At 45.6% G+C, this 25143-nt stretch overlaps 1 protein-coding gene across 2 annotated transcripts in view; it reads right to left on the reverse strand.

Annotated features, from left to right (window-relative positions):
- The window catches only part of GALNT17 (polypeptide N-acetylgalactosaminyltransferase 17), a 436260-nt gene that overhangs the window by 221867 nt on the left and 189250 nt on the right, over nt 1–25143 (reverse strand). For both annotated transcript variants that reach the window (XM_037041732.1, XM_037041733.1), the window contains exon 3: nt 9084–9250. In XM_037041732.1, the coding sequence (XP_036897627.1) occupies nt 9084–9250 (167 nt within the window). The remainder of the gene's footprint in view (nt 1–9083; nt 9251–25143) is intronic.

The raw sequence follows: 25143 nt of genomic DNA on the forward strand, positions 1-25143 counted from the left end.
GTCGTTTGGTGGCATGAAGTATAATCACACTGTTCTGCAACCATCACCACCACCCACCCGCCTGCAGAACTTCTTCGTCTTCCTGAACTACACCCATTAAGCAATAACTCTCCATCTTCCCTCACCCACCCCTGGGGCTGTCCAAACACCTTTTAAGGAAGAGGTAATCATGAACAGACAACTGGTTCACTGCACATCCAAGGAAAGCATCCAACCTGGCAGATAGAAACTAAATGACACAAAGAAAAAAGCAACTTGTGAAAACAGACTATGTAGGGAGAAAAGCTAAAAAACAAAATAGGACATTATTAATATCCTCCAAGGGATAAAAAATATATTGTTCCCATTAAATAAGAGCAATATGCTATAAAAAGGAACTTTCCAAGAAGTAAAATCATGATAGCAGAAATAAAAAAGCACTGAATAGAAGAAAGATAAAATTGAAGAAAGCAAGCAAAGTAGAGTAAATGACACAATAGCAGAGAAGATATAAGAAAATTAGGGGTTCAATCTAGGAGGTTCAATAATAGAAAATGGAAGATGCTGAAAGAGAGAATCAAAAATGGGGAGGAATTATCAATTCAATATTCTAGGAAATTTTCCCCAAACTGATAGACATTAGACTCCAGAATGAAGCCACTAAATGCCCAGCCTAATGGATGGTGATTGACCCACCCCCAGGCTCATCACTGTGAATTACAAAACTCTGGGGACAAAATGAAAGTTCCATGGGCTTTAAGAAAGGAAAAAGAAATTGTGAAGGATCAGGAATTTGGATGTCACTGGTTCTTTTTTAAAAACTATCAAAAGATAAAAGATAATGCAATAAAACCATAAAAAATCTGAAAGGAGGGGAGCTTTCTTCAGACATAGGTGATCTCAAAAGATTTTGATCTTCCTTGTAGTCTTTCTTAAGAAGCTTCTAAGTGTATGTTTTACCAAAATAAGCATGTACACCAAGAAAAAGCAAGGCACGGAATCCAGCACAGGAGGGGAGCAGAGGCGATGCCCCGGAGCAGGGTGAAGGGAGATCCACAGTGACGAGCGTGCACAGGCCCCAGGGCCACACGTCCACAGCAGAGCAGTGTGACTTAAGGCAGATGCGTCGAGAGTTGTAATTGCGATCTGTCCTGCAAACTCACCTCGCTTTTGGCTACGGATAGACTGTCTGGATGAGACAAGGACTTCTCACGTGAACCAATAATTTGTTCTCTGCATGCATGGAACTAACCTATAAAAAATTTATGAAAATGTCTTTTTCTCTGTATCTTCGAGGACACTGAGCCTTTGTCATCTTTGCTACGCTGATGAATAGAATGATGTCTGAATGAGGATGGATTGTCCGTATTCTCTTCTATAATTGGATGTTCTGAACACAGGGTAAGTTTGAGCTCTCTCTATATGCCTGCTGCCTGGATCAGTTGAGGATATTCATTTCATCCCTTAAATATGATCTATTTTGACCTCTTCCTGGAGGTCAGAGGCAGAAATCACAAAGCAGCCATTCCACCTACCTGAGTTTCTGCCTTATACTCAGTAACTAGTGGGTTCACAAAATAGCCCTGCCAGATGCCCCTACTGGAATAAGCCCTGAGCTGTCTCATGACTTGGCTGTCTTTCCCAGAAGAGGCTTTTGTAAACTCTTAGAAAAGCACATATATCAACATTCATGTTCTTGACTCAGTAGGTTAAGAAGCATTTATTAATAAGTACAGTTAAAAAAAATAAAGAAGACAGGAGAGCTGAGCAAAAAGAAAAAAGAAAGAAAGAAATGGCATCCAGATTGGAAAGTAAGATTATCACTATTTGAAGATGGGATGATATTATATATAGAAAGCTATAAAGAATATCCACACAAATACACACAAAACTATCAGAGCTAACAAAAAAAGTTTAGAAAAATAAAAGGATATAAGGTAGATGCACAAAAAATCAGCTGTGTTTCTCTACAGTAACAATGAACAGTCCAAAAATAAATAATCCACTTAAAATAGCATCAACAATAATAAAATATTTCATAATAAATTTACCCAATGACATGAACAATTTGTATATTAAAAACTACAAAACATTGTTGAAAGGGATAAAGGCATGCCTAAGTAAACAGAAAGACACTATGTTTACGGATTGGAAGCATTTATATTGTTGTTGACAATACTCCATAAATTGACCTTTATATTTGATGCAACCCTAACCAAATTACAACTGCCTTTTTTGCAGAAATGAACAAGCTGCTCCTAAATTTCATATGTCAGTACACAAGACCCAGATAGACGAAACAATCTTGAAAAAGAAGAACGAGGTTGGAAAACTCACACTTCCTGATTTTAAAACTTACTACAAAGGAATAGTTGTCGAGACAGTTTGGTACTGGCAAAAGGATAGGCACCTAGATCAATGAAACAGGAACTACAGTCCAGAAATAAACCCTCCTCACATTGGCAGTCAGTTGATTTTTTAAAAAGATTTATTTATTTATCTTTAGAGGGGAAGGGAAGGAGAGTGGGAGGGAAATATCAATACATGGTTGCTTCTCGTGCGACCCCTGCTGGGAACTGGCCTGCAAGCCAGGCATGTGCCCTGACTGGGAATCCAACTGTGGTTGTTTGGTTCACAGGCCCGCACTCAATCCACTGAGCTACACCAGCCAGGGCAAGTCAGTTGATTTTTGACAATGGTGCCATAACCATTCAATGGGGAAAGAATAATCTTTTCAACAAGTGGTACTGAAACAACTGAATATCCTCATGGAAAAACGTGAATTTGGACCCTAATTTAAACTACATACAAACACTAACTTTCAGTCAATAAAGACCTACATGCAAGAGCTAAAACAATATAATCATTAGAAAAAATAGGTATAAATTTGTGTGATCTTGGATTAGGCAACAATTTCTTAGACATGACACCATTAGCTCAAGCACCCAAAAGGGAAAAATTAGCAAATTGAACTTCATCAAAATTAAAAACTCTTTGCATCAAAGGACACTATCAAGGAAGTGAAAAGACAACCCGTAGAATGGAAGAACATATTTACTAATGCACTTGCAAAAAATACTTACAGAATATATTTAATAAAAGTGCATATCCAGAACATGTAAAGAACAATTACAACTCAAAAATAAAAAGACAAATAAGCCATTTTTGAAATGGGCAAAAGATTTGAAAAGACATTTCTCCAAATAAGACAGACTAATAGCAAATAAGCACATAAAAAGATGCTTAAAATAATTAGTCGCTAGGGAAAGGCAAATAAATCCACAAGATACTACCCGTTAGGTTGGCTATAACTTAAAGAAGAAGGAAAACAAATGCTGGTGAGAATGCAGAGAAACTGAAACCTTTATACATTACTGGCAGGAATGTAAAATGATTCAGGTGCTATAAAAAACAGTCCGGTTAACCACAGAATTATCATACAGCCCAGCAATTTCATGCCTGGGTACATATCTAAGAAAACTGAAAATGTCTATGTCCACATAAAAACACATATATGAATGTCCATAGCAGTATTACTCCTCATAGCCCAAAACTGGGAAAAACCCAAATATCCATCAACGGCTGAATGAATAAGATGTGTGATATCCACACAACAAAATAGGATTTACCCATGAAAAGAATGAAGTACTCATATATGCTACAACGTGGATGAACATAGAAAGAGATTTTGTTAAGTGAAAAAAGCCATACACAGAAGGCCACATATTGTGGACTTCGTTTATATCAAAGGTCCAAAATAGGCAAATTCATAGAGATAATACTCTCATGGTTGCTCTAGCAACTGAGAGAGACTGCTAGAAGATTCAGGGTTTCTTTTGGAAAAATATTCTTGAATTAGATAAAGGCAATAGTTACAAAACATTTTGAATATACAAAAGCCACTGAACTGTGCATTTTTAAATGGTGTATTTTATGTTATGTGAACTATATCTTAATTAAAATAATGGAAAATAAACAAAAGCTACGAGTGTTTCAAGAATAACGATCCATATAATTCTGTGTACTCTTAACTCCTCAAACCAATTTCAAGGCAAGGAATGCCAAGGGCCTGAACAAAAAGACCAATGGCCTGGGATATGGCCAAGTAGGACCACACTCAAGAGTAACTGACTATTTGCTGTGAACCTAAAATTGTTCTAAAAAAATTAAGTGTATTAACTTTTTTAGTAAACTTGGACTAAAAAAAAAAGTAACTAACCAGATGCTGCTGGGAAAGGGAGGAGGAAGAGCATGAAAAGACGTCCAGTCTTTGATGATGAGATACCTGAGAAGGTGAAGCTCTTCACTAAGACAGGAAATGAATGACGAGAAAGAGCATTCTGAGACCAAGAGTAAAATGGTAAGTCAGTCACTGGACCAGCTGAGCTTGTGGTTTCAGAGGAGCCCAGAGCAGCCACAGGTGGGGAACATAGGTAGGGAGCTCAGAGGAGAGGCTGAGTTGCTCTGGGCTGGAGTGAGGGACTGGAGGATCATCAGAATGTACACAGTGGAGGGATTACGCAGTGTCCCAGTGGGGAGGATCATTGGTGCTGAGACCCCAGTGGAAGCAGGGAGCTAAGGAGGAGGAAGGAGAGAGGAGAATCAGAACGGAGCAGTGCAAGGCCTCAGGAAGAGAAGAATGCCAGGAAGGGAGCTGCCCACAACGTCCAACATGGCCAGACTGGAGCAGGGAGGTACCCACTGGGTTCGGTGAGCAGTAATCACTGTAAGTTTTGCCTGAGTGATTTCAGTTTAATGTAAAAGAGTACAAAGAACAGTGAAACAACAGCAAACTCACAGTTATTAACAACCACAACTAAAACAAAAGCAAACTAAGAGGACAGCTAGATTGGGAGCGGAAACATAGAAATGGAGATCACATGGAGGGTTAGCAACAGGGGAGTGGGAGGAGGAGAAGGGAGGAGAAGGTACAGAGAATAAGTAGCATAGACGGTAGGTAGAAAATAGACAGGGGGGAGGGCAGGAATACTATGGGAAATACAGAATCTAAAGAACTTGTGACACATGGGCATGAACAAAAGGGAGGGAATGGTGAGGGAGGGGTATGCAGGGTTGAGGGGAGTGAAGAGGGGGAATGGAACAACTGTAATGGCATAATCAATAAAATATATTTTTTAAAAAGAATACTACATGGCTGTTAAAAGGAAGGAAATCTTACCCCTTTGCAATAGCATGGATATACCTGAAGATTATTATGCTAAGTAAAATAAGCCAATCAGAGAAAAATAAATACCACATGATCTTACTGATATGTGGAATCTGATAAATAAAATAAGCTGATGAGTAAAATAAAACTAGAGGCCTAAATACATGGAACAGACTAACAGATCTCAGAGGGGCACAAGGTGGGGGTAATTGGAAGAGATTAGCCAAAAAACATATTTATTTGCATATATGCATACCCCACAGACACAGACAATAATGTGGTGAAGACCAGGGTGAGGGGTAGGAGCTGGGTGGAGAGGTAAAGGCAGGGAGAAAGAAAAACATCTATAATAGTGTCAACAATACAAAAATAAACAAATCAATAATAAATAAATAGAAAATAAAAAATTTAAAAAAGAGTACAAAGAATTATGCCTTACTAGGGCTTAACATTAGCCGATGGCAATATTCAAGTTTAATAAAACAAATTACTTTTAAAAAAACCAATAAGGGAAAGATCCTGACTTGCCTGTGCACACAGATCCAGTCACCTAGCTTCATTCACACATTCCCTGAAGCAATCTTTTTCTTCTTTTCTGAAATAGCCTTTTATCTTCCATAGGATAACATACGGAAGTGGGAGGGGCTATCGTTCCTGCCTGTGCCAGTCTTGACCAGCGCGAGAATGCACCGCTCCACCCTCATTAATCTACTGTTCCCGGAGCTTTTTTAATACAAAGGGAAATGTCATGCTTCACAGTTCAGGGGGAACATGGGAACATTAACCTCTTTTCACTATAGGATGGTAACCAGGTAAAATGCCCATTAAAAGAGGGTGAGAACGTGGGCAAATGAGCAGTTGCCTCTGGCTAGTCTCACAGCATTTGTGTTTTTCCAGTATGTGCTTTTAGATACATTTAAATTTTCCTACAAAGAACATGCATTACTTTTAAGATTAGAAAAATGGTAAGGCTGGGAAAAAAATGTTTTAACAACTCAAAACAGAAGGTAAGCAAGGATAAAAATATTAATGCCAGACAAAGTAAATGCAAGGCAAGAAAAAACGGCATTTTTCTGAAGATAAAAGGAGCGTTACATAATGGTAACAACCACCACTACTAATGAAGCCATGCAGATACAAATCTATGTTGCCAAAGAAACTGAAGAGATATATAAATCAAACATTATTAGAATTATGGAGAGGAACAGTCATTGTACAAGGTAATGTTAAAATGCCATTATCACAAAGACTTAAGAAGATAAACTCAGTCTATCTAAATACACATAATCGGTGTCTGGCAGGAACTCACTTCCATGATTACAGTGTGAGGGTCTTTTCAAGTATATACAGAACATTTACAAAACTCAATAATACTCGTCACAAGGACGATCTCAATAAAGAAAAAAAATGTTAAATTTATCTTCCCATTAAAGAGAAGGCACTTCTGGCTTGGAAAAACCAGAGAAGCTAGAGTTGGAAAAAGACAAGACAGGAACAGCATTAATATAGCCCACTCCTGGTCCCTAAGGATGGTGGGGGACAGGAAAGGATGAATGAGAATCAACTTCACGGTCAGAATGGACTGAACTCCTCTTCCTGCTTTTTCTTGTCCACTCAATACTTCATTAAACCTGAAGGGTGAACCACTGAAATGGTACTTAACTCAGTGGTTCTCAAAGTGTGGTCCCTTCTCCAGGAGAATCACTTGGGAGTTTGAGATGAATGCAAATCCCTCTGGCCGGCCCCAGGCCTCCTGAAGCTGAACTTCCTCCAGGGCAGGGCTCCAGAATGTTCCCCCGTGAAAGCATCTGACATTAAAGGTGTACAAACACCCAGGTGCCCTCAGCCCTCGACTCTGAGGGGTGGGTTTTACATTGGTTCCCAGAGTCCCCTTGGGATGAGGCTCCTGTCACCCAGAGTAGCAATCCATATGACACCCGCTTTGAGTGCTGCCTTCCCTTCCCAGTCCCAGGTTCCCACTCTCCTCTCCACTTCCCAAATAAACCAATGCACTCGACTCTGTCTCAAGGTCTGCCTGTGGGGGAAACCAAGCTAAGACCCCTGCTCTCAGAAGTGTGTGTTCTGCTTGAGGCTGGTTTGGCTGACCGTTCCTTCCTCTCTGGCCAGGCTCGGTGGAGATTTTTTTGGGAGAGGGAGCCCCACCAGCAGCGAGTCCCCACACCAGTTCAGTCCAGCGTTCACAGTTCCCTCTCTTTTCTGGGTCTGCCAGGTCTCCTGAGTGTCACCTTCAGCCACTCTGCGGCTAGCCCCTTGCCCAAGGGTCAGCTACCAGCCAGACCCTGTGGAGCAAAGTGCTGCCCAGACCCTGGAGTGTAGATGTGCAAGCCCTGGGGGCGCCACAGGCTACAGTGGCATACAGACGCTGAAACAGCACTGAGCCTGGGTGTCAGCAAAGGCTTCGAGGATGCAACATGCTTGGGATACCTAGGGAATGAGCGGGACTTAGCCAGCAAATGCTGGGTGGTGGGTAGCAGCAGGGACCCCCTGCAGGGGCCTGAAAGTGCTGCTGTAGCAAGAAGTCTGCAGCGGGCTGCAGAGAGGGGTGCTGCGAGCCAGCCAGGGACAGAGACTTGGCCAGAAGACTTAGAAAACTGAAGAAACCTTCTCACAAGACTCTTAATGTGAGTTTTAGAAGAATTTATAGATAATTAAATGGCCAGAGGTTAAAGGAGAAAAATAGGAATGTGAAAAATTCAGCAAGTGACCTGTCTGTTCTCCCAGCCTGGAGGCCCAGAGAGGGCAGTGCCCTGAGCGGCACATTGCCGAGGCCAGGCACACAGGCCTTTCACTGGCAACTGGGACGCCGGTTCAGAAGGGACAGGGGTCTTCAGCTCTGGAGCCAGTGAAAAGTAGTAAGTGCATCCTGGAGCTCCTGAGGATTTCAGGCTTCAAACAGAACCCGTGGTTCATTCTACCACCTCCTGGCCTCTCCTGACCAGGCGCACAGAGGGTCATCCTTCTGTACTCGGCATGCTGAGAGCGAGGGGGTTAGCCTGCCCCTTAACCCTGCAGTTGCTCAGAGATAAGCCTCCTTGGCCTTAAGCATGCACACTGGCTGGCTTTCTTTCCTGCCACCATCTTCTGGGGTTTCTCCCTGAAGTGAGCACGGTGGAGTCTGTGGGCTAGGAGTCCATACAAAGCCACAGTTGCCCAAACCAATCCCCTCCCCACCTTGACAACTGGCCTTCCTCTCCAAGGAACTCAAAGGATTTTTTTCTACTGCCATCCAGTATTTGCTTGCTTTATATTTTCAAACTGAGCCATTATTCCTAATATACCTAAATTCCAAGTGGCCTGCAAACTGCCATTTCCATCTGCAGTCGTTTGTGGGCACAGTGGCCCAGAGGGGAATTCTGCAGTAAGACAAGAGTTCCCATCACAGGACAGAATTTCACTTTTCCTTTTGCCTCTCAGAAAAGGACAGCAGAGATGGGGTTGGGGTTGGGGGTGGGGTTGGGGTTGGGGTTGGGGTTGGGGTTGGGGTTGGGGATGGGGAGTGTGGGTGAATTCAGCCTTTTGATGTCACCTCCTTTAGTAATAGGAAGAGGGAAAATTACTCTAGACACATAACTAGCCATTCATCCTTAGAGCCCTGCAGGACTCGTGCACCAATGGACCAGTATTTGCCTGGACTTCTTCCTCTAAAACACCTCCTAGGGACAGGAGACCAAGACACCTGGGCTCACGTTGGAATGAATGAAGTGGCAAATAAAGCTCCCATCACCCACAGTAACAATCTGCATGGCATTGCCTTTCGGAGATGCCTTCCCTTCCCAGTCCTCCTTCCCACTCCCCTCTCTACCTTCCAAATAAACTAATGCGCTCAAATCTTTGTCTCAGGGTCTTTTTCAGGGAGAACACCGTGAGTCTGCATCTTCCTCTCCGAGAAGCCTGTGCCGGTCGGCCACCCCCGTACCTTCATCACTGTTGTCATCCACCAGGATGATCTCCTTCAGCAGGTGTGTCGGTGTGTGGTTGACAGCGCTGTGGACTGACCGCAGGATCACCGACAGGGCCTCGTTCACAAAGATAAATATGATGGATATCTGGGGCAGCTCCTTGGAGTACTTCAGCTCCTTACACCTGGGGAGGAGAGAGGGAGAACAGGGTCAGAAGAAGAAGGAAGACACAGGACTGGCTGGGCACAGTAATGGTGTCAGCCCGACGATCCTCGTACACGCCCTCCCAAGGCTCGAGTCATTGTGCCCTGTAAACCTCTCTTGGTTAAGGACTGAGAATAAAATCTAAAGAGGAGAGTGTTAAGCGATCCAGCTCCACTTCTCCCAAATTTGCCACCCATATCAAAAGGGAAGCATCAGTCTGGGGCACACACCTTCTGTGTCACAGGTTGCTGTGCCCACAGGTACCCCTGGTACGGTCAGTGCCCACCTGCCCACCTGTAGACTCAAGACCTCTGCATTTCCTTGTCTGGAGCTCCCTTGTTTCGATGCCACCTAAGCAGTTCCGCTCCCTCATCGGCCCTCATCCAGAGACTGCTGCAGGTTGAAGCATAAACACCCCGGCTCCCTCAGCCCTTGAGCAGGAGGACTCTGAGGGGTGGGCTCCCAGGGTCGTCCCGGGATAAAGCTCCCGTCACCCACAGTAACAATCTGCATGACATTGCCTTTCGGAGATGCTTTCTCTTCCCAGTCCTCCTTTCCACTCCCCTCTCTACCTTCCAAATAAACTAATGTGCTCAAATCTTTGTCTCAGGATCTTTTCCAGGGAGAATACGTACTAAGACATCTACTGGAGACCCCTGCTCTCATGGAGCTTACACTCTAGGAGACATAAAACGCACATGTAAATAATCACAATCAAGGCAGCAGGTCCTCTGCCCGTGCAGGAGTGTGCTGCCTGACACACCCCAACTCTTCCTGCCAGTGTCCCTGGAACCTCCCTGGGGGCAGGAGATGATACCACCTGCTACGAGGTCCTCCCTTCTAAGACCCAGTAATGCCCCCATTCCCAAACACAGGGGTGAAAGGGGAGAATCCTTTTCACCAGGCTGGACTGAGGGACAGAGAGCTAGTGACGTCAGAGATGGTAGAACACCCAGAGAACGTGCTCTGCGTGGCTCAGTCACGGGAGCACACACTCTGTCCAGGGAACACCGGGCATTTGGCTTTGTGCTTAGCCTGAACCACACTGGGAATACCAAGTGGAAACAAAGTGGACTGGAATCCAGAGCCAGTGCATTTGCGTGCACCCCCTTCCCTTCCAAGATTCTGCACAATGTAGAGCGCAATGCGCGAGAGAGCAAAACAAAGGCAACGAGAGGCACGGAGTAAGCGAAGCAGCGCTGGAGAAGGAACAAGAAATATGGCTGTTTTTTATGCTTAACAGCTTGGCCTGTGTCAGGCCATATTAATCATGTAGGCAATTTTCTGAAGAAAATAAAGTTTTGTTACAGTATACATTTGTGTCTCCAGGAAGAGACTATCCTGGGATCCATTGATCATGCAGCCTCATTTTTACCACATCGCTGTAAATTCACTTCTGGGGCAACCAGGGAGATTAGAATGGTTATTGACGGGCTCCTGGGCAGTCAGCGGGAATGATCTCATTTACTGCGTGGTGATCCAAGAGAAGAGGGCACTCCGGAAGATCCCTCAGAGCCCCCTCGACGGGGCGCTGGCAGCCATCCGGAGCCTGGCAGGCTGGCAGCTGCTCCTTCTCAGCCCATTACTCACCAGCCCATACACGTGAGCACACAGACCTTCCATAGCCACCTACTCTGAGCATTCACTCCCGGGGCTGGTTTCTTTGGTCCTTTGTTGTTAACAGTTTCTGGCCCGTGAAATGAAGAAGCAAACAGCCAGATTGCACTGTACCTGCACCGACTTCTCCAACCACAGGCATTGGGGTGGCGCTGCCATCAAGCCTGTCATGAGTCAAGCCTCTTGGCCAGAGCAAACAGTTCCCCCTGGTGAAATGGACACATGGGAGCCTCAGGGGGACAGGGAGCAGAGGGCCTGATTTGGCCTCTTCAAGAGTCAAGGTGGCCAATCAGTAAATTGTAGGGGAATTTCAGAAGTAAGAAGTGCTCTGCCACCCATTGGACATGTTACCTTGGGCACATCACTCATGTTTTTTCACTCTAAAACTGTCAAAAAAAAAAAAAAACCCTCAACATACCTAAAGCTCTGGGTGCCCAGCTAGGGTTCTTGTGAGGATCAAGTGAGACCGGTCTTTGGGAGCCCTATGCAAATGCTATGTCACAACTAAGGGAAAGACATGGTCTGCCTGGTTGGCCCCTCCACCCTCCATCCCAGCTCCTCTGTTCCCTTTTGTACATTCTCCAACACCATTGGCCAGGCTTCCAGAGTTTTCACGCAACCTAGGCCCTTCCTGCAGAACCCTCCAGGGACTCTCTTCCCCAACGGCACCCAGGTCTCTATCCTTGGCCAGCTTAAGATTCACCACTCCTGTGCCTGACATCCTCAGGGACTCGCCATACGCAGAAAATACAAATATAGTCATTATTGTGAAAATCAGCATTATTTTTGTTGGTCCTTAAACTCCAGGATGGTAGCTCCGCCTTAAAAAAAACAAACTTTAACTGGCTTATTGCCTCGTGCATAGAAGATGCATGAAATACACTGGAGAGATAGACAACAAAACTTTAGGCACCTTCTGTAAGGAGTGGATAATGATAGGTACAACGTTACTTCAAATCGAATGCCCAATGGCCAAAAGGGCAGCAGATGAGTGCGGGGAGGGAGTTTAAGAGTGGATGGTGCAAAGAGAGAGAGAGAGGGGCTCCCAAGCCACAGAAACACCAGGGACTGCACAGAGGAAGAGAACAAATAGATAGGGCTCCTGCACCTAGTTGTTGGTGCTGAAACAACCAACAGATGTCTCTGTGGCTGATGACCCTCAGGACAGTATATGCAAACACACATATCTGGGTACCCCACACCCTGCACACTGGGTCTTACTTGCCAGAAGCCCCTCCCCTCACTCCCGAGTTCCTGCAGAGCTGAGGGGGTGGAAGGTGCTCAGTGCCCAGGCCCCCAGGGCTGACCATGGTGCTCTCTGGGTGGCCCCAGGGGTGGCCAGTGCCAGGTAGTCCAGGCAGGCAGGCAGGCCTGGGTAAGGCAGAATTCAGCTCAGCTTGCCTTCTCAGCCCTGTCTCTACATAATGCAACATGTAGAATCGGCCATGTTTCCTACTGCAAAACCCAGGTAAGGAAGAGTACTCTGGGAGGGCGTGAGGATAAAAGAACAGACCCCAGACTGAAAGACATGCAGGGAGTGAGGAGAGGATGGCACACGACTGAAATGACAAAATACCTCAGAATCTATAGCAGTGTGCACATGGTGTGCATGTCCTCTAGCAAAGCAGACTTGAATCTGGGTCCCAGGAACCACAGATTCCTTTCGGTAAGTAGTCAGTGGGCATTAAACAATCCTCTGTCTGAAAAAGATGGCCTGGATCAATGTCAGTAGGTGCTCCAGGAGGAAGGGCCCACAGAGAAATTCAGGAGCAGGCCCTCTCCTCAAAGGGCTCACAGGGCACAGATTGTTGCAAAGCTGTTTTCACAGAGAAAAGAAAGCAACCAACCAACGAAGTGAGGTCTCTTAGACACCTTACATCTGCCCATCTGACTGCCTGTCCAGCTGTCCATATGCCTGAAATGCTTCCTTGAACTCAGCAGCTCCTTTCAGATGATCCTGGTTTCCCCTCCTGTATTCCCCATCACCCCAAAGCCCTTGACATTGACTTTACTTAGTAACCAAGTGTTCACACTCTACTTCACTGATGGTAAGGAAGAGGAGGAAGCCAAGAGACCCGACCACCACTGGGAACCCACCGGAGAGAATCACAGTTGAAGTGAAGGAAGTTCAGGAGCTGAGGACTCTAGCAGGGAAGAAATCAAAGCCCAAAGACTTGGCCACCCCTTCTCATAAGTGGATCCCTGTCCATGACCACCTTTTAAGGAAATAGCTTATAGACCCAGTGTGGTACAGATAAGAGGTATCAAGAAACACTGTGACCCAGTTTGCCAACTTGGAAAAAAAAGATGACCCCAAACATCCCCATTGTTGTAAAAATGCATCGAGATGCAATGTGGGGTTATGATGATGATGATGACAGTAATAACCAACACATACACAGTAGTCTACATGCCAGAAACTGCTGGGAGCTTCCATGTTCAGTACTGTCTCATTTCATCCTCACAGCAACCTGATGAGTAGGCAGAATTATCATCCCCAGTCCTCAAATGAGGAAACTGGGGCACAGAGAGTGAAGTCACTTGCCCTAAGCCAGGCAGCAAGTCTGCAACAAGAATGCCTGGATGTGAACGCCATCATCTGGCATTTAGACTCTTCCAAATGCTCCTGCCAGACCAGGGCAAAGTACGGTAACTGCAGCAGACAACCCAGCACACAGTTTCTAGCCCCGCCTCTTCCTAGCTGGGGGACCTTGGCCAAGCTGTTCAGTCTGAGCCTCAGCTCCCTTATCTCTGTCCCAAGAGGCCTGATGAGGAGACAGAGACAGCCCTTCGTAGACAGTTGCACCATGCCTATGACCTGATGGGGGCTGACAGCATACAGGCCAGGAGGGTGCCCTTCAAGTGGGATGTGGGTGAGCAGAAGCCAGCCCTTCAAACCCCAGGATTAATAAAGCCCGTGGGAATGTGGGAAAAGATCCTGGTATTCTGGCTGTGAATCTGGGCAGGATACAAGCTCAGGTGGTGCCCCCAGGGAGTTGTCAAAAGCTTAAGGACTGAAGGACCCCAGCGTCAGAGAGCTCTAGGACCTACACGGGTGTGGATGATGTACCTGTGGGCATACTCTGGATGGTTGGGTGGGGGTGGTTCCTGGCAAGTGCTCAGGCCTCTCAGGCTCCAGTTCTGTCCCTAGTCCCCTTCCTGGCCATCAGTTCCTCATGTCCCATGTAAAGTGAGGGCTTTCCTGGTTTGTCCACAGCACTTGGCTCACATGGCCTATCACTGTGAGGCCAATCTGCAGCGTATTCGTGGCTGTTCACCTCCGCTTTGGCTCCCAGGTGCAATGATGCCCCACCAAATGCAGGAGCCAATTACCAAGAACCACCCAAGCTCTAATCTCCTGTCAGTAACTAAGAGCCCTGGGTTCTGACATCTGAAAGCCATCCAGTACTCTAACAAGGCTGTTTGTAATGCAATGCAGTGCAGTAAATGCTAAGTGCCCAATGGCTGTACCTCCACCACCATGATGGATGGGCTGAGGTGGACCAGGAGGGCAGGGAAGATGAGCTGTGAGCTGGACTTGAAAGATGGATCAATGGATCAAACTTCCACAGCCAAGAACAGAGGGAGGGGTGGGCAATTAGAGCTCCTTTGAGCATACAGAGGCTCTGGGGTCCCCTTATTTTCTCTTCCAGGGCCTTCCCAAAGAAATCTAAGTTTGTTTAGAGATGGTAGAGAGCCAGATGTCAGGACCGCAGACTCACATCAAACTCCACAAAGTCCTATGAGGCCGATCTTCATTTTCAAAATGCTTCTAAGACAGGCATAAGGTCATAAAGATCCACGAGTAAAGATTCTACAGCTAATGGCCGTCTGCACTCCCAGTGCCAGGCCTCTTGCTGGGTGCCAAAAGGCAACATGAACAGAAATGAGAAGGACAAAAGTTCACAGAATCAAAAAAAAAAAAAAAAAAAGTACAACACCGCCTTGCCACTCCGAGAGCAGCCAAGTTCTAATGAGAAAACTCCTGATCATCATGGCGGACTCGGGGGGTGCGGGCAACACAGCTTCACAGCCACTCCTCCCACTGCTACAGACAAACGTGGGGGGCGAGGACTTCCATGAGGGCCTCACCATCATCATCACGTCCATACAACATCAAATCCACTTCTGAACAGAGAAGTATCTATCCTTGAGTATCTATCTTGTTACTTCCGAATGTACTTTATCTAAGAAAGCAGACTTGTACTGTACCTCGGGGCCACCTCCCCTGCACTTCCAGAATTGGCACAGCTATTCCCAACCTCCACAGCCACACTGTTCCTGGCTGCACCCTCACTGGTCAGTATCACACAGACCCAAAGACCATATTCTCAAACTGAAAAGCAAAAGGGCTCTTTACCCAAGAAGACATTAGCATGGCCCGGCCACTTGGGGATAGAATTAATTTTTCCAATGCTGGCGTCCAGTTGCCAGGTAGAGACCATCAGAGAGGAAAGACAAAGGTGTGCAGTAGTAATCTTTTGGCTGCTGCCTGAAATACGTGTAGCCATGAGCTTAACCACAGACACGGCTGGTGCATGCCAGTCCAAGCAACACCAAGCCATAGATTTGGACCAATGAAGGATAGAAATGGGGTTTCTCCTTGGAAGCTCTGTTGCAAAAGTGCCAACACTCTTGAGCCTGGCAATGTCCATGAACATGATGCCATGCCTGCTGGCAGACACAAGCCATCAGAATATCCCACGTGCTTCCCATGGCACACCACCACCAAAAACAAGGAGACAAACTCCTCACTCCTCTTTCTCACTGACTGTGGACATGGGGCTGGGTGATGGGTCAGGTTACCATGCAAATCTAACTGCCTATAAAGGTTAATTTCATGTGACAATGTAGCCAGGAGACAATACCCAGCTATTCTGCCAAATATTATTCTAGATGTTTCAGTAAAGGTATTTTCTAGATGAGATTAGCATTCACTTTATAAACCTTCCTGGGTGACCTCATCCAAGTCCATGGCCCTAGTCATTACACTGGCAACTTCCAAACCTGCATGTCTAGCCTGGACCTTCATTCAAGCCTCCACTCCCTCCTGGACATCTCCACTTGGATGTCTCCTATGCCTTCCAACTGACATCTGCTCCCTCTTTACCTTCCTGCTTTCATTCAAGAGGGCATCCCTCTTTCTCTTCAGGAGTCAGGTTAAAATCATGACCCAGTCAACATGTCCAACAGTTCACCAAATCCTGGAGATTCTGTCACCATTAGGATTCCTTATGACACTCATCCCTTCCCCACTACACCATCCCTACTGCCTTAGCTCCACTGCTCATCAATTCCCTCCTGCATGACACCAAAAGGTATCACTGGTCCATTGCCTCCAGTCTACCCCCCTGCAGCCAAACCCCATTCTAACCACCACATGGTTGCCACGGAGGGAGCTTTCAAAAGTGCAGAGGTGATCACAGCAGTCCTCACCCTCTCTCTTCTTACACTAGCTCGTTGCCTTTCCAGAGCTTTTGGAATTTGGCTCAGATTCCTTTGCCTGGTGCCAAAGTTGAGCCCCAGCCTCTCTCCAACGCCCTCTTCTGCACTGCTGTCCTCCAGCTGTTGTACATGGCTCGTATTTCCCAGGACTGGGGATGCTGGCTCTCAATGCACACACACTTTTCTCTCTGCCTGATGTGTTCTTTCTTCTGCCTAGCATACCCTCCTCCCTGCAGCTCCAGCTCCAGGCACCTTCCCAGAGGCCAAGCAGGAGGTCAGGCCTTCTCTTCTGTTGCTCCCTCTCCTTCTTCACACAGCCATCCTTCCTGGCACTCTACTCTGTTCTCTCCCACTGCAGGGCAGCTAAGTGGGTCTTCTTGGTTTTCTTTCCCCAGCACAGAACTTGGCACACAAAAGGTTACTGAATGAACAAATAAAAGCCCTCCTGCCTTCTCTACTTATTCCCTCTGCTCTCCTTGGGATCAAAGGCATTACTTATCTCCTCCCGCAATTATAACATCCATGATGGCACCTCAACACTTACATGATACCATCTGAACACAACTGCCTGCTGTCTCCCTGGATTTACTAATTAGGCCTCAAATTCTAAAAGTTGCTTGGGTCAAGTGCATTAACCAGCCCAGTACTTCTTTTTTTTTTCCTCTTCCCCCCTCATCAAGCCTTTCCCACAATCCTAGGAAAGAGTGGTATCATTTTTAGCAACAGCAAGTCTTGCAAAACAAGAGGTGGGACTGCATACCCGAGATGTACAAGGACCCTTCTCTTAGAGCTCTCATTATTAGGGAAAATGCACACCGTGCTGAGTGGTTTAATTTCCTCCTACTGAAGGAGCAGCACACCTCATTAGCTGGGTTCCCACAGAGACCGGTCTCTGGGACAAACCGCCTGTTCTGGCATTTGAGTCTCTGCGTGTTCTGCCTGCCCATCAGTGGCACTGGGGCCATTTTAAAATTTCTTTCTTATTTTGTATTTATTGATTTTAGAGAGAGAGAGGGAAAGGGGGAGAGAGGGAGGCAAGGGGGAGCAAGGGAGAAAAAGAAGCATCAATTTGTTGTGCCACTTACTTATGCAACCATTGGTTGATTCTTGCACGTGCCCTGACTGGGGATCACATCTGCAACATTGGAGAGTCATGATGGTGCTCTAACCAAATGAGCCACCTGGCCAGGGCCCTGGGGCCATTTTCATGAATCAAGACTGCCTGCTCTGTGCATCACATTGGTTCTTATCCTGGGGTCCATGGAGCCCAGAAAAACCCTAAGAAATTAAGTGCAAGAAATTAAGTGCAAGATGTTGTGGATACAGGCATATCTGATTTTTTTGTGGGGCAAGAATTCATACCTTCCATGAGTCTCACAGGAGCACAGTTGGAGGGGGTAAACCCAGGCCTCAAGGCTCGGAGCACAGTCAGTCTGCAGCCCCTGGTCAAAGCCCAGTGGCCACACCCTGTTTTCAAGTAATGTAGGTCCACAAAGCTCTGTGTCCCCCTTGCCAGTCTGGTCCCTATAAACATTTATTTTGGACTATATCTTACACCATTTTTGCTTTTTTGGACTGATTACCTGCTGGCTTAGGAAATCGCTTTCTCTGAGTTGAAAAGAGTTGCCTTTCCAAGGACAAGGCAATTGTCATTAGCCAGGAAATCCATGAGACTCCGCTCTCCTTGGCCAGGTGGCAGCTATGTGCATACAGTTTCAAGGTGTAGCAGGAGGTGATGACACAGGCAAAAACCTTCCCTGTCTCTATCTTTTTTGGTGTTTTGTTGTTGTTGTTGTTGTTTTACGTGCTAGGGGTTGGTTCACCTCCTTTAACCTTCGGTTCTGAGCACAGTCCCCTTCTCTGGGCACACGTCTGGGGCTGGGACAGGGGTAGCCTTCAGAGGCTCAGCTGAGATGAATTTGTCCAGGTATGAGGTAGCTTATCTTTCTCTGCTCAACAGATGAGAACACAAAAAGAAAAGAAAAACCCTAGAGTTTTATTAAGCAATGGCTCAGGAACAGAATTTTTTAAAACAATTAAGGGCAAATTAATGCAGACAGTTTCAGGGCAAAGCTAAGAAAACCTCAGCACACTTAAGGTACCGGAAATGCCGCCTAAGGTATTCATACACAGTGTTTATCCTACGACTTTTCGAAGGTGAGTAGAATGAGAGAGGACAGCTCCGACCACTGCTGGAGGGATGAAAACACATTAGGAAATGAAGCCAATTGGAAATAAGAAATAACTGTATTCCAAGGCCCAGCAGATCCAAAATTTGGTCAATAGGATTCTTCATAGAAATTGAAGGCCGCAAACACTCTGTTCTCAGCCAGTCTCACCTCCCCCATCCACTGCCCCGCACAGAGCTCTGGTTTGTTCTAAAGGTTGTTGTCATCCTGTAACTTCAGCACAGCAATGAGAAACATATACTGAACTAGCTATTTTTCCTTCTAATGTCCCAGCCAAACTGGCCAGTCAAGCCCGTCTTTTTTTATTGACATTGACCCTCAAAACACTTCTGTTTATTCCCACATCTGGGCCACTGGTCTGTCCTTGGTATTATTGTTGTTACTTTTATTATTCTTACCTCTACCCATGAAGTCTTCCCCGAGGCCAGGCCTGCCTTTCCCCCAAGTCAAATTCCACACACCAGCCCCTCCAGGCCCAGTTTGGTCCTAACCTAGCCCTGGCTCTCACTGGAGCTGAAGGTGCCTTCTCCCTCCCTGAACAGCTGGTGTGATTCAGAAGATTCTGCTTATAGTCTGGTAAATACATTAATTCCCAATCCTTGCCCTCCATGTATGCACATCCTTTGCCATGACTTCGAAGTTTTTCTTGCTAAAGTGGCTAAGTCTCCTTCTCCATACCTTGGATCTGGGCTCAGCCGCATGAGACGCTTTGACCAGTAGAACAAGGTGAAGTGCTTGTGCCAGAGCTAAGCATGGGCCTCGGGAGTGCTTCTGGTGCCCCTGGCTGTAACCTGAGAAGCACTGGGCTAGCCCTCCAGTCCCAGATGAGTGGTGAAAAGATGACCCCCACAGGCTGCGCGTGCATGTGGGAGCCCAGCTCCTGCAGCAGCTCACTAGGCCAAGAGCTTGGCAGTGCGTGCATGATCTCATTACTGTTCACAGTGAGCCACTAATGCAGGTACCCCCATTCTGCAGTAAAGAAAAGTGAGACTCAGAGCCACATGCCCAAGGTGGTAGGCAGAGCTGGACTGAAAACACACCCGACTGCGAGGCCCTTTGTTTTAGTCTCTGGAAAAATAAATGATTTATCAGGGAGGATCTGAATGGAGGAATTTTTTATGGCTTCTGTTTAAGAATTTTTATTTATATATTTTCAGACAGAGGGGAAGGGAGGGAGAATGAAAGAGAAACATCAATGTGTGGTTGCCTCTCATGTACCCTCTAGTGGGGACCTGGCCCACAACCCAGGCATGTGCCCTGACTGGGAATCAAACCCACAACCCTTTGGTTCTCAGGCCAGCACTCAATCCACTGAGCCACACCAGCCGGGTCTGATGACTTCTGTTTATTCATTTATATTTCACTGTAGTCTCCAGGTTCTACACCAAACACATATTACCTTCATAACTTAAAAATACTATACATGTTACTTTTAAAGTATTTCTATTTTAAAAACAATTTTAGCACTTGAGCAATGATTTTGACATTGACCTGAAAAAATAAACAGGTAAGAATGACAAAACCATTGAAGGGAAAGGGGTTTAAGAAAACCTAGAGACATAAATGATGTTCGAATCCAATCTAACCTAATGTGATTTAATCAAGAATGAGCTGACTGAAAAGTGAAACAAAACCAGGAAAGCAGAAACAGACCTGGACCTAGAGGCTTTGTGCCAAGAAGGAGCCACGAGCCGAAGAGCAAGAAAATCATTCCATAAATCGTGCTGGAACCAGGGTCTCTCTCTTGGGTAAAATAAATAGAGGGTCCCCCTCCAAACACACTTCAAAATAAATTCTAGCCCTGACCATTGTGGCTCAGTTGGTTGGGCATCACCCCTCAAAGCAAAAGGCTACTGGTTGGATACTCGGTCAGGGCACATGCCTGGGTTGCAGGTGCAGGTTCAGGTTCAGGTTCAGGTTCAGGTTCAGGTTCAGTCCCTGGATGGGGCACGTGCAAGAGGCAACCAAACGATCTTTCTTTCTCACATCGATGTTTCTTTCCCTTTCTTTCTCTCTCCCTTTTCCTCTCCCTAAAATAAATAAATAAATAAATAAATGTCTTTTAAAAATTAAAAATAAATTCTAGATAGATTAGAGCATCAAATGTAAGTAAAATAAAAATGTAAGTGAATATTCATAATACTCTAGATATTGGAGAAACTTCAACAGTTGAATAGTAATTGCAAGCCTCTGATAACAAAAATAAAAACATTTAAAACAACAGCAAACTACAAAGATGCAGCAAGTACCAAAAAGATAATGAAAACCCGAAGAACGCAACTAGGTAAACAAAAACATAAACACCCAGTTCAGAGAAGAAAAGAAACAGATAAGAGACATGAAAATAGGTGGACCCTGACTAATAATAAAATAATTTCAAATGAAAACAATAATGAATGTCATTTTGCTTCTAGATGATGACATTTTTTTCTTGCTTCTTCATACATTTGCTTTTTATTTTTTATAGTGAGCAAACACAACACAGAAAAGCGTAGCAGTTTGGATGAACACATGGATGACAGAACCACACTGCACAGTTAAAGGAAACCACCATGTGTGACCACAAGTTCTTGGACTTCACACGGGCGAGAGGCCCGTCGGTCTGAGTGCGAGACACCCCAGGTCACCCCACAACGTGCACTGTGGCCCCGATCAGAAATGGGGTTCTAAGTCACAACTGAAATCACCCCTCTACCTTTTCCAATGTGGGTGCAGAGGAAGGATGACATGGACTAAAATGTGCAGTGTGCCAAGAAGCAGAAGTAGAGGTTTCAGGGTGTGACTGAAATGGGTGCTCTAACCTCACACTACCCATCCCAGAAAACAAACACACTCACCGCTGAAATGGACCTCCAACTTTTTTTCTCTACCCAGAAGTTGTTCTGTGACAGTTTTATAATATAAACATAAAACCAGTCACTCCCAATCGGAGGCCTTCCCTGTTAGTCAATATGTTGTTTCGAAAGGGCATGAGAAACTCAAATATAGAGTGACCATAATCTTCTTTAAAAACCAACTTAGCTCCGGCTTTATGCCTATTTCTGAAGGTCATGGGAACTGGCATTCACAATGATAATACTGAGCAGGATGCGAGCCCAAGCCCAGACATTCCATAAAGGCTCTAAACCAACCCGCTGAGCTCACCAGGCATCCGGTCTCATTCATTAATTCCCATTTACAAAACATCCTAAACTTTTGTTTAGGACTGATTCCTAACTGTAGAACATACCTACACTGTGGAGTACAATGGCATGAAGAGAAACTCTGCTCCTCTTTAAATCCCATTTCCACTGTATTTTTCAATGTCCTACAGAGTCCTCCCTGCCACTTACACCATCCCCCAGACATATGTTAATGACACCTTCCTCTAGGTAAAGCCTCCCTTTCTGAAGTCCCACAGGGAAGATCTCTGCTAACTTAGAGCTGTCCAGCTGATGCAGCTCCTCACACCTCGGCTGGTGCGAATGGCCGTGGACACATGAAGCACGGTGGTTATAATAACTCTTCCCGTGGGGCCTTCGGACCAACACCTACCCTTCCCATCCCTAGCCTGTAGGCTTGATGGAGTCAAGGACCACATCACTTTGGCCGACAAAGTTCTAGCACATAAGAGTGTTCAATAAGTATTTGTAAGTACATTAATAAATAGCATAGAAAAAAAGAAATCCTAGTCATTTGTGGCTTAAAGGCGTCATTTGGAGCACAGAGTTCTGGAACTGCAGTGACTTCACGAAGAGCCTGCCATTACACAGAGCTGAGCCCCCTCCCAGGGCACCTCCTATGCCTGCTTTGAAGATGCCACACCAGGGCACCAGAGAAGCAGCTCGGCTTGCTGAGGATGGTGACTTCATCTAATTCCAAGTACGTTTCGTCCTACCAGCAAGAGCCAGGAGAGAGAAAACCCCTAGAACACCAAGCTGTACAGATATGCCTCAATGCTTATGAAAGATGGAAGGCAGTGCCTATCCCTCAACTTTAATGTGGATCTTGGGTACATTAAAAAACCTGTTCCTTTTTTTTTAACACACCAAAGGACAGGTGTTTCACCTGATGTAGTGCCCAGAAACATTAGCTTAACTGTGACATTGGCACATGGTGAAGAGCAACACGGACCAGCAAAGTGTTGAAGATAAAGAAAATTTTTAAATCCTCACTGTTACCCTGGAAAAGCTCACAGCTCTACGAGAAATAAAAGATAGGTAAATCATAATGATGATTACAGAATGAGAAATGTCACAAGGGAGGTTTGCTCAGGATGCCATGGGAGCCTATTTCCTCCCTGCAAGGAGGTGGTTGGGGCCCATACCATGAGGGTTTCACAGAGGAAATAAAATTCGATCTGGGTCATGAAGCATAAGTATGTCATTTCCAGGTGAGGGCCTATAAAGAGAGAGAGGGGAAGAAGGAGAGAGATGCTTTAAGCAAAAAGAAATGAATGGCACGTGCAAAAACAGAGCAGAGAAAATGCATGGTGTGCCACCGAGAAACATGTTTGGGGGGCAGGACCGAAACAGGTGCTCTAAAGGCAGTTTGTAGAATTCAGACTGGATCCTCCAGCAACATGAAGCCACAATGTCAAGGATTACCAAGCAGGGAAGTGACGAGAGCACACACAGCCTGTGTCTAAATCAAAAAGACCAGCAGTCAGGCCAAAATGCAACCTCAGAAGCAGAGATCCAGGCTCTCAAAAAGGACATGCATGTAAACATTCTCTGCCCAAGGAGCACACTCATGTCAGAGGGCGGGATCTAAACCCTAGCTCCTCACCATGTCTATTCATCTGCTCCTCACTTGGCCCCAGAGATTCTGCCCCACTTGGCAAATGTGCAATTTGGGCAATGCAGACACCCCCTCCAATGGTGCCCATGACTGGCTCCGCTACTGCAGCCCTCTCTTAGGTCCCAGAGCCCTGGCCTGCCCCCTCGATCTTTGACGGGTCCTCCCTACCACATCCTGAGTAAAAACAGCAATAAAAAGTACTTCTTTGTTCACATACCCTTACAGCTCACTGCCTTATTGGCAGAAAATAATGGTTTTTAGTTCAAGTCATTAGAACTATGGACAAGGCATTTTATCTTGTAGGCAAGCACCAAATGGAATGGGGCTGACCCCTGAAATTAAATTTAGGAGGAGCTGATGGACTCCTCAATGGTTGGTGAGATCTGTCAAAGAAGCAGGCAACTTGCCATATTTGATTTCTCAATCTTCCAGTAGCCACAGGCATTAGGAAGCCTCACCCTAAGCCCCACCCCTTGAAGGCAAATCTTCATAACTTGGGGTGCCCCTCCAGAAATCACCAATGAACATGTCAAACATAAGGGCAGCTCTGCCTATCCCAAAGGCCAGTGGGCCACAAATTAAAATGGTGAGGATTGGGATTCAGGATTCCCATCAGCATTCTTTTAGAGTCCACACCTTTCATCCATTAATCCTTGTGCTAGTGCCCAGCTACAACCAAAGCAACATTGGGGAAGATATTCTGAAGGCACCAAGGAAGAACTTTTGAAAAGAGGAGGCAAAGGAAGCAAGAAGATTAATAAGATAACTTGGGTGGTTTTCCAGGGGACACTGACGGACCCAGGGTCAGAGGAATGAATGCTTTCTTGTTGGTAAAACGTACGACCGAGGGTAATTAGCCATGGCTGGTGTAGCTCAGTGGATTGAGTGTGGGCTTGCGAACCACACGATCGCGGTTCGATTCCCAGTCGGGGCACGTGCCTGGGTTGCAGACCAGTTCCCAGCGGGGGGCTCATGAAAGGCAACCATACATTGATGTTTCTCTCCTTTTCTCCTTCCCTTCCTCTCTAAAGATAAATAAATAAAATCTTTAAAAAAACATACGACTTAGGGTAATTAAAGAGTCATGAGTGTGTGGACTTAACAACACAATCTGAAAATACATAAAGCAAAAATGTATCCAAAGTCCAAGAAGTAAAAGACGAATTCACAATCAGAATGACAGATAGTAACATCTCTCTCTCTCTCTTTCTCTGAAATCAAGAGAAATAAAAGTATCAAATAAACATACAAAAAATGATCAATCTCTATGGTAATCAAAATAATGCATCCAAGAGCTATAAGGAAATATGTTTTTTTTTCTTCAGGTTGACAAAACAAATTGAAGACTGATCTGGTACAGGACTGTCAAGTATGAAAATAGACACTCACATACTGTTGGTTGAATAAATAGACAAAGTTCTCTGGAGAGCAAGTGAGCAGCATCTATCAAAATTAAAAATGAGCATGCCCAGCCTGTCCACACATCAGACCATGCCAGACAGGTGCGTGTGAAGTAGCAGCCAGAGGCTGTCCTGGGTGAGGAGAGCGAGGATTGGGGCTGGAGCTTGCAGAGGGTTGTTGTTATTGGTTTTTTAGTGTTGTTATTGTTGTTCTCTATATACATTTACACCCTTAAGTAGCACGTTCAACTGTTATTTCCTTTCAACTAAAAAAAGACTTAAAACTCATTCAGTGCTGCAGTTAGGAAGTCAGAGGAGACATCTGTAAACTTCAGCACAGCGTTTCCTGTGATGTGGGGAGAATGGCAAACACAGTGAATTAAGACCAGTCCTCCCAGGAGCCTGGGAGTGGGGAGAAAGAAAGCACTGGGAAATAGGTTTAA

Source organism: Sturnira hondurensis, unplaced genomic scaffold, assembly GCF_014824575.4.
Source record: "Sturnira hondurensis isolate 20B ecotype Veracruz unplaced genomic scaffold, ASM1482457v3 Scaffold0003166, whole genome shotgun sequence".
Taxonomy (NCBI): Eukaryota; Metazoa; Chordata; class Mammalia; order Chiroptera; family Phyllostomidae; genus Sturnira; species Sturnira hondurensis.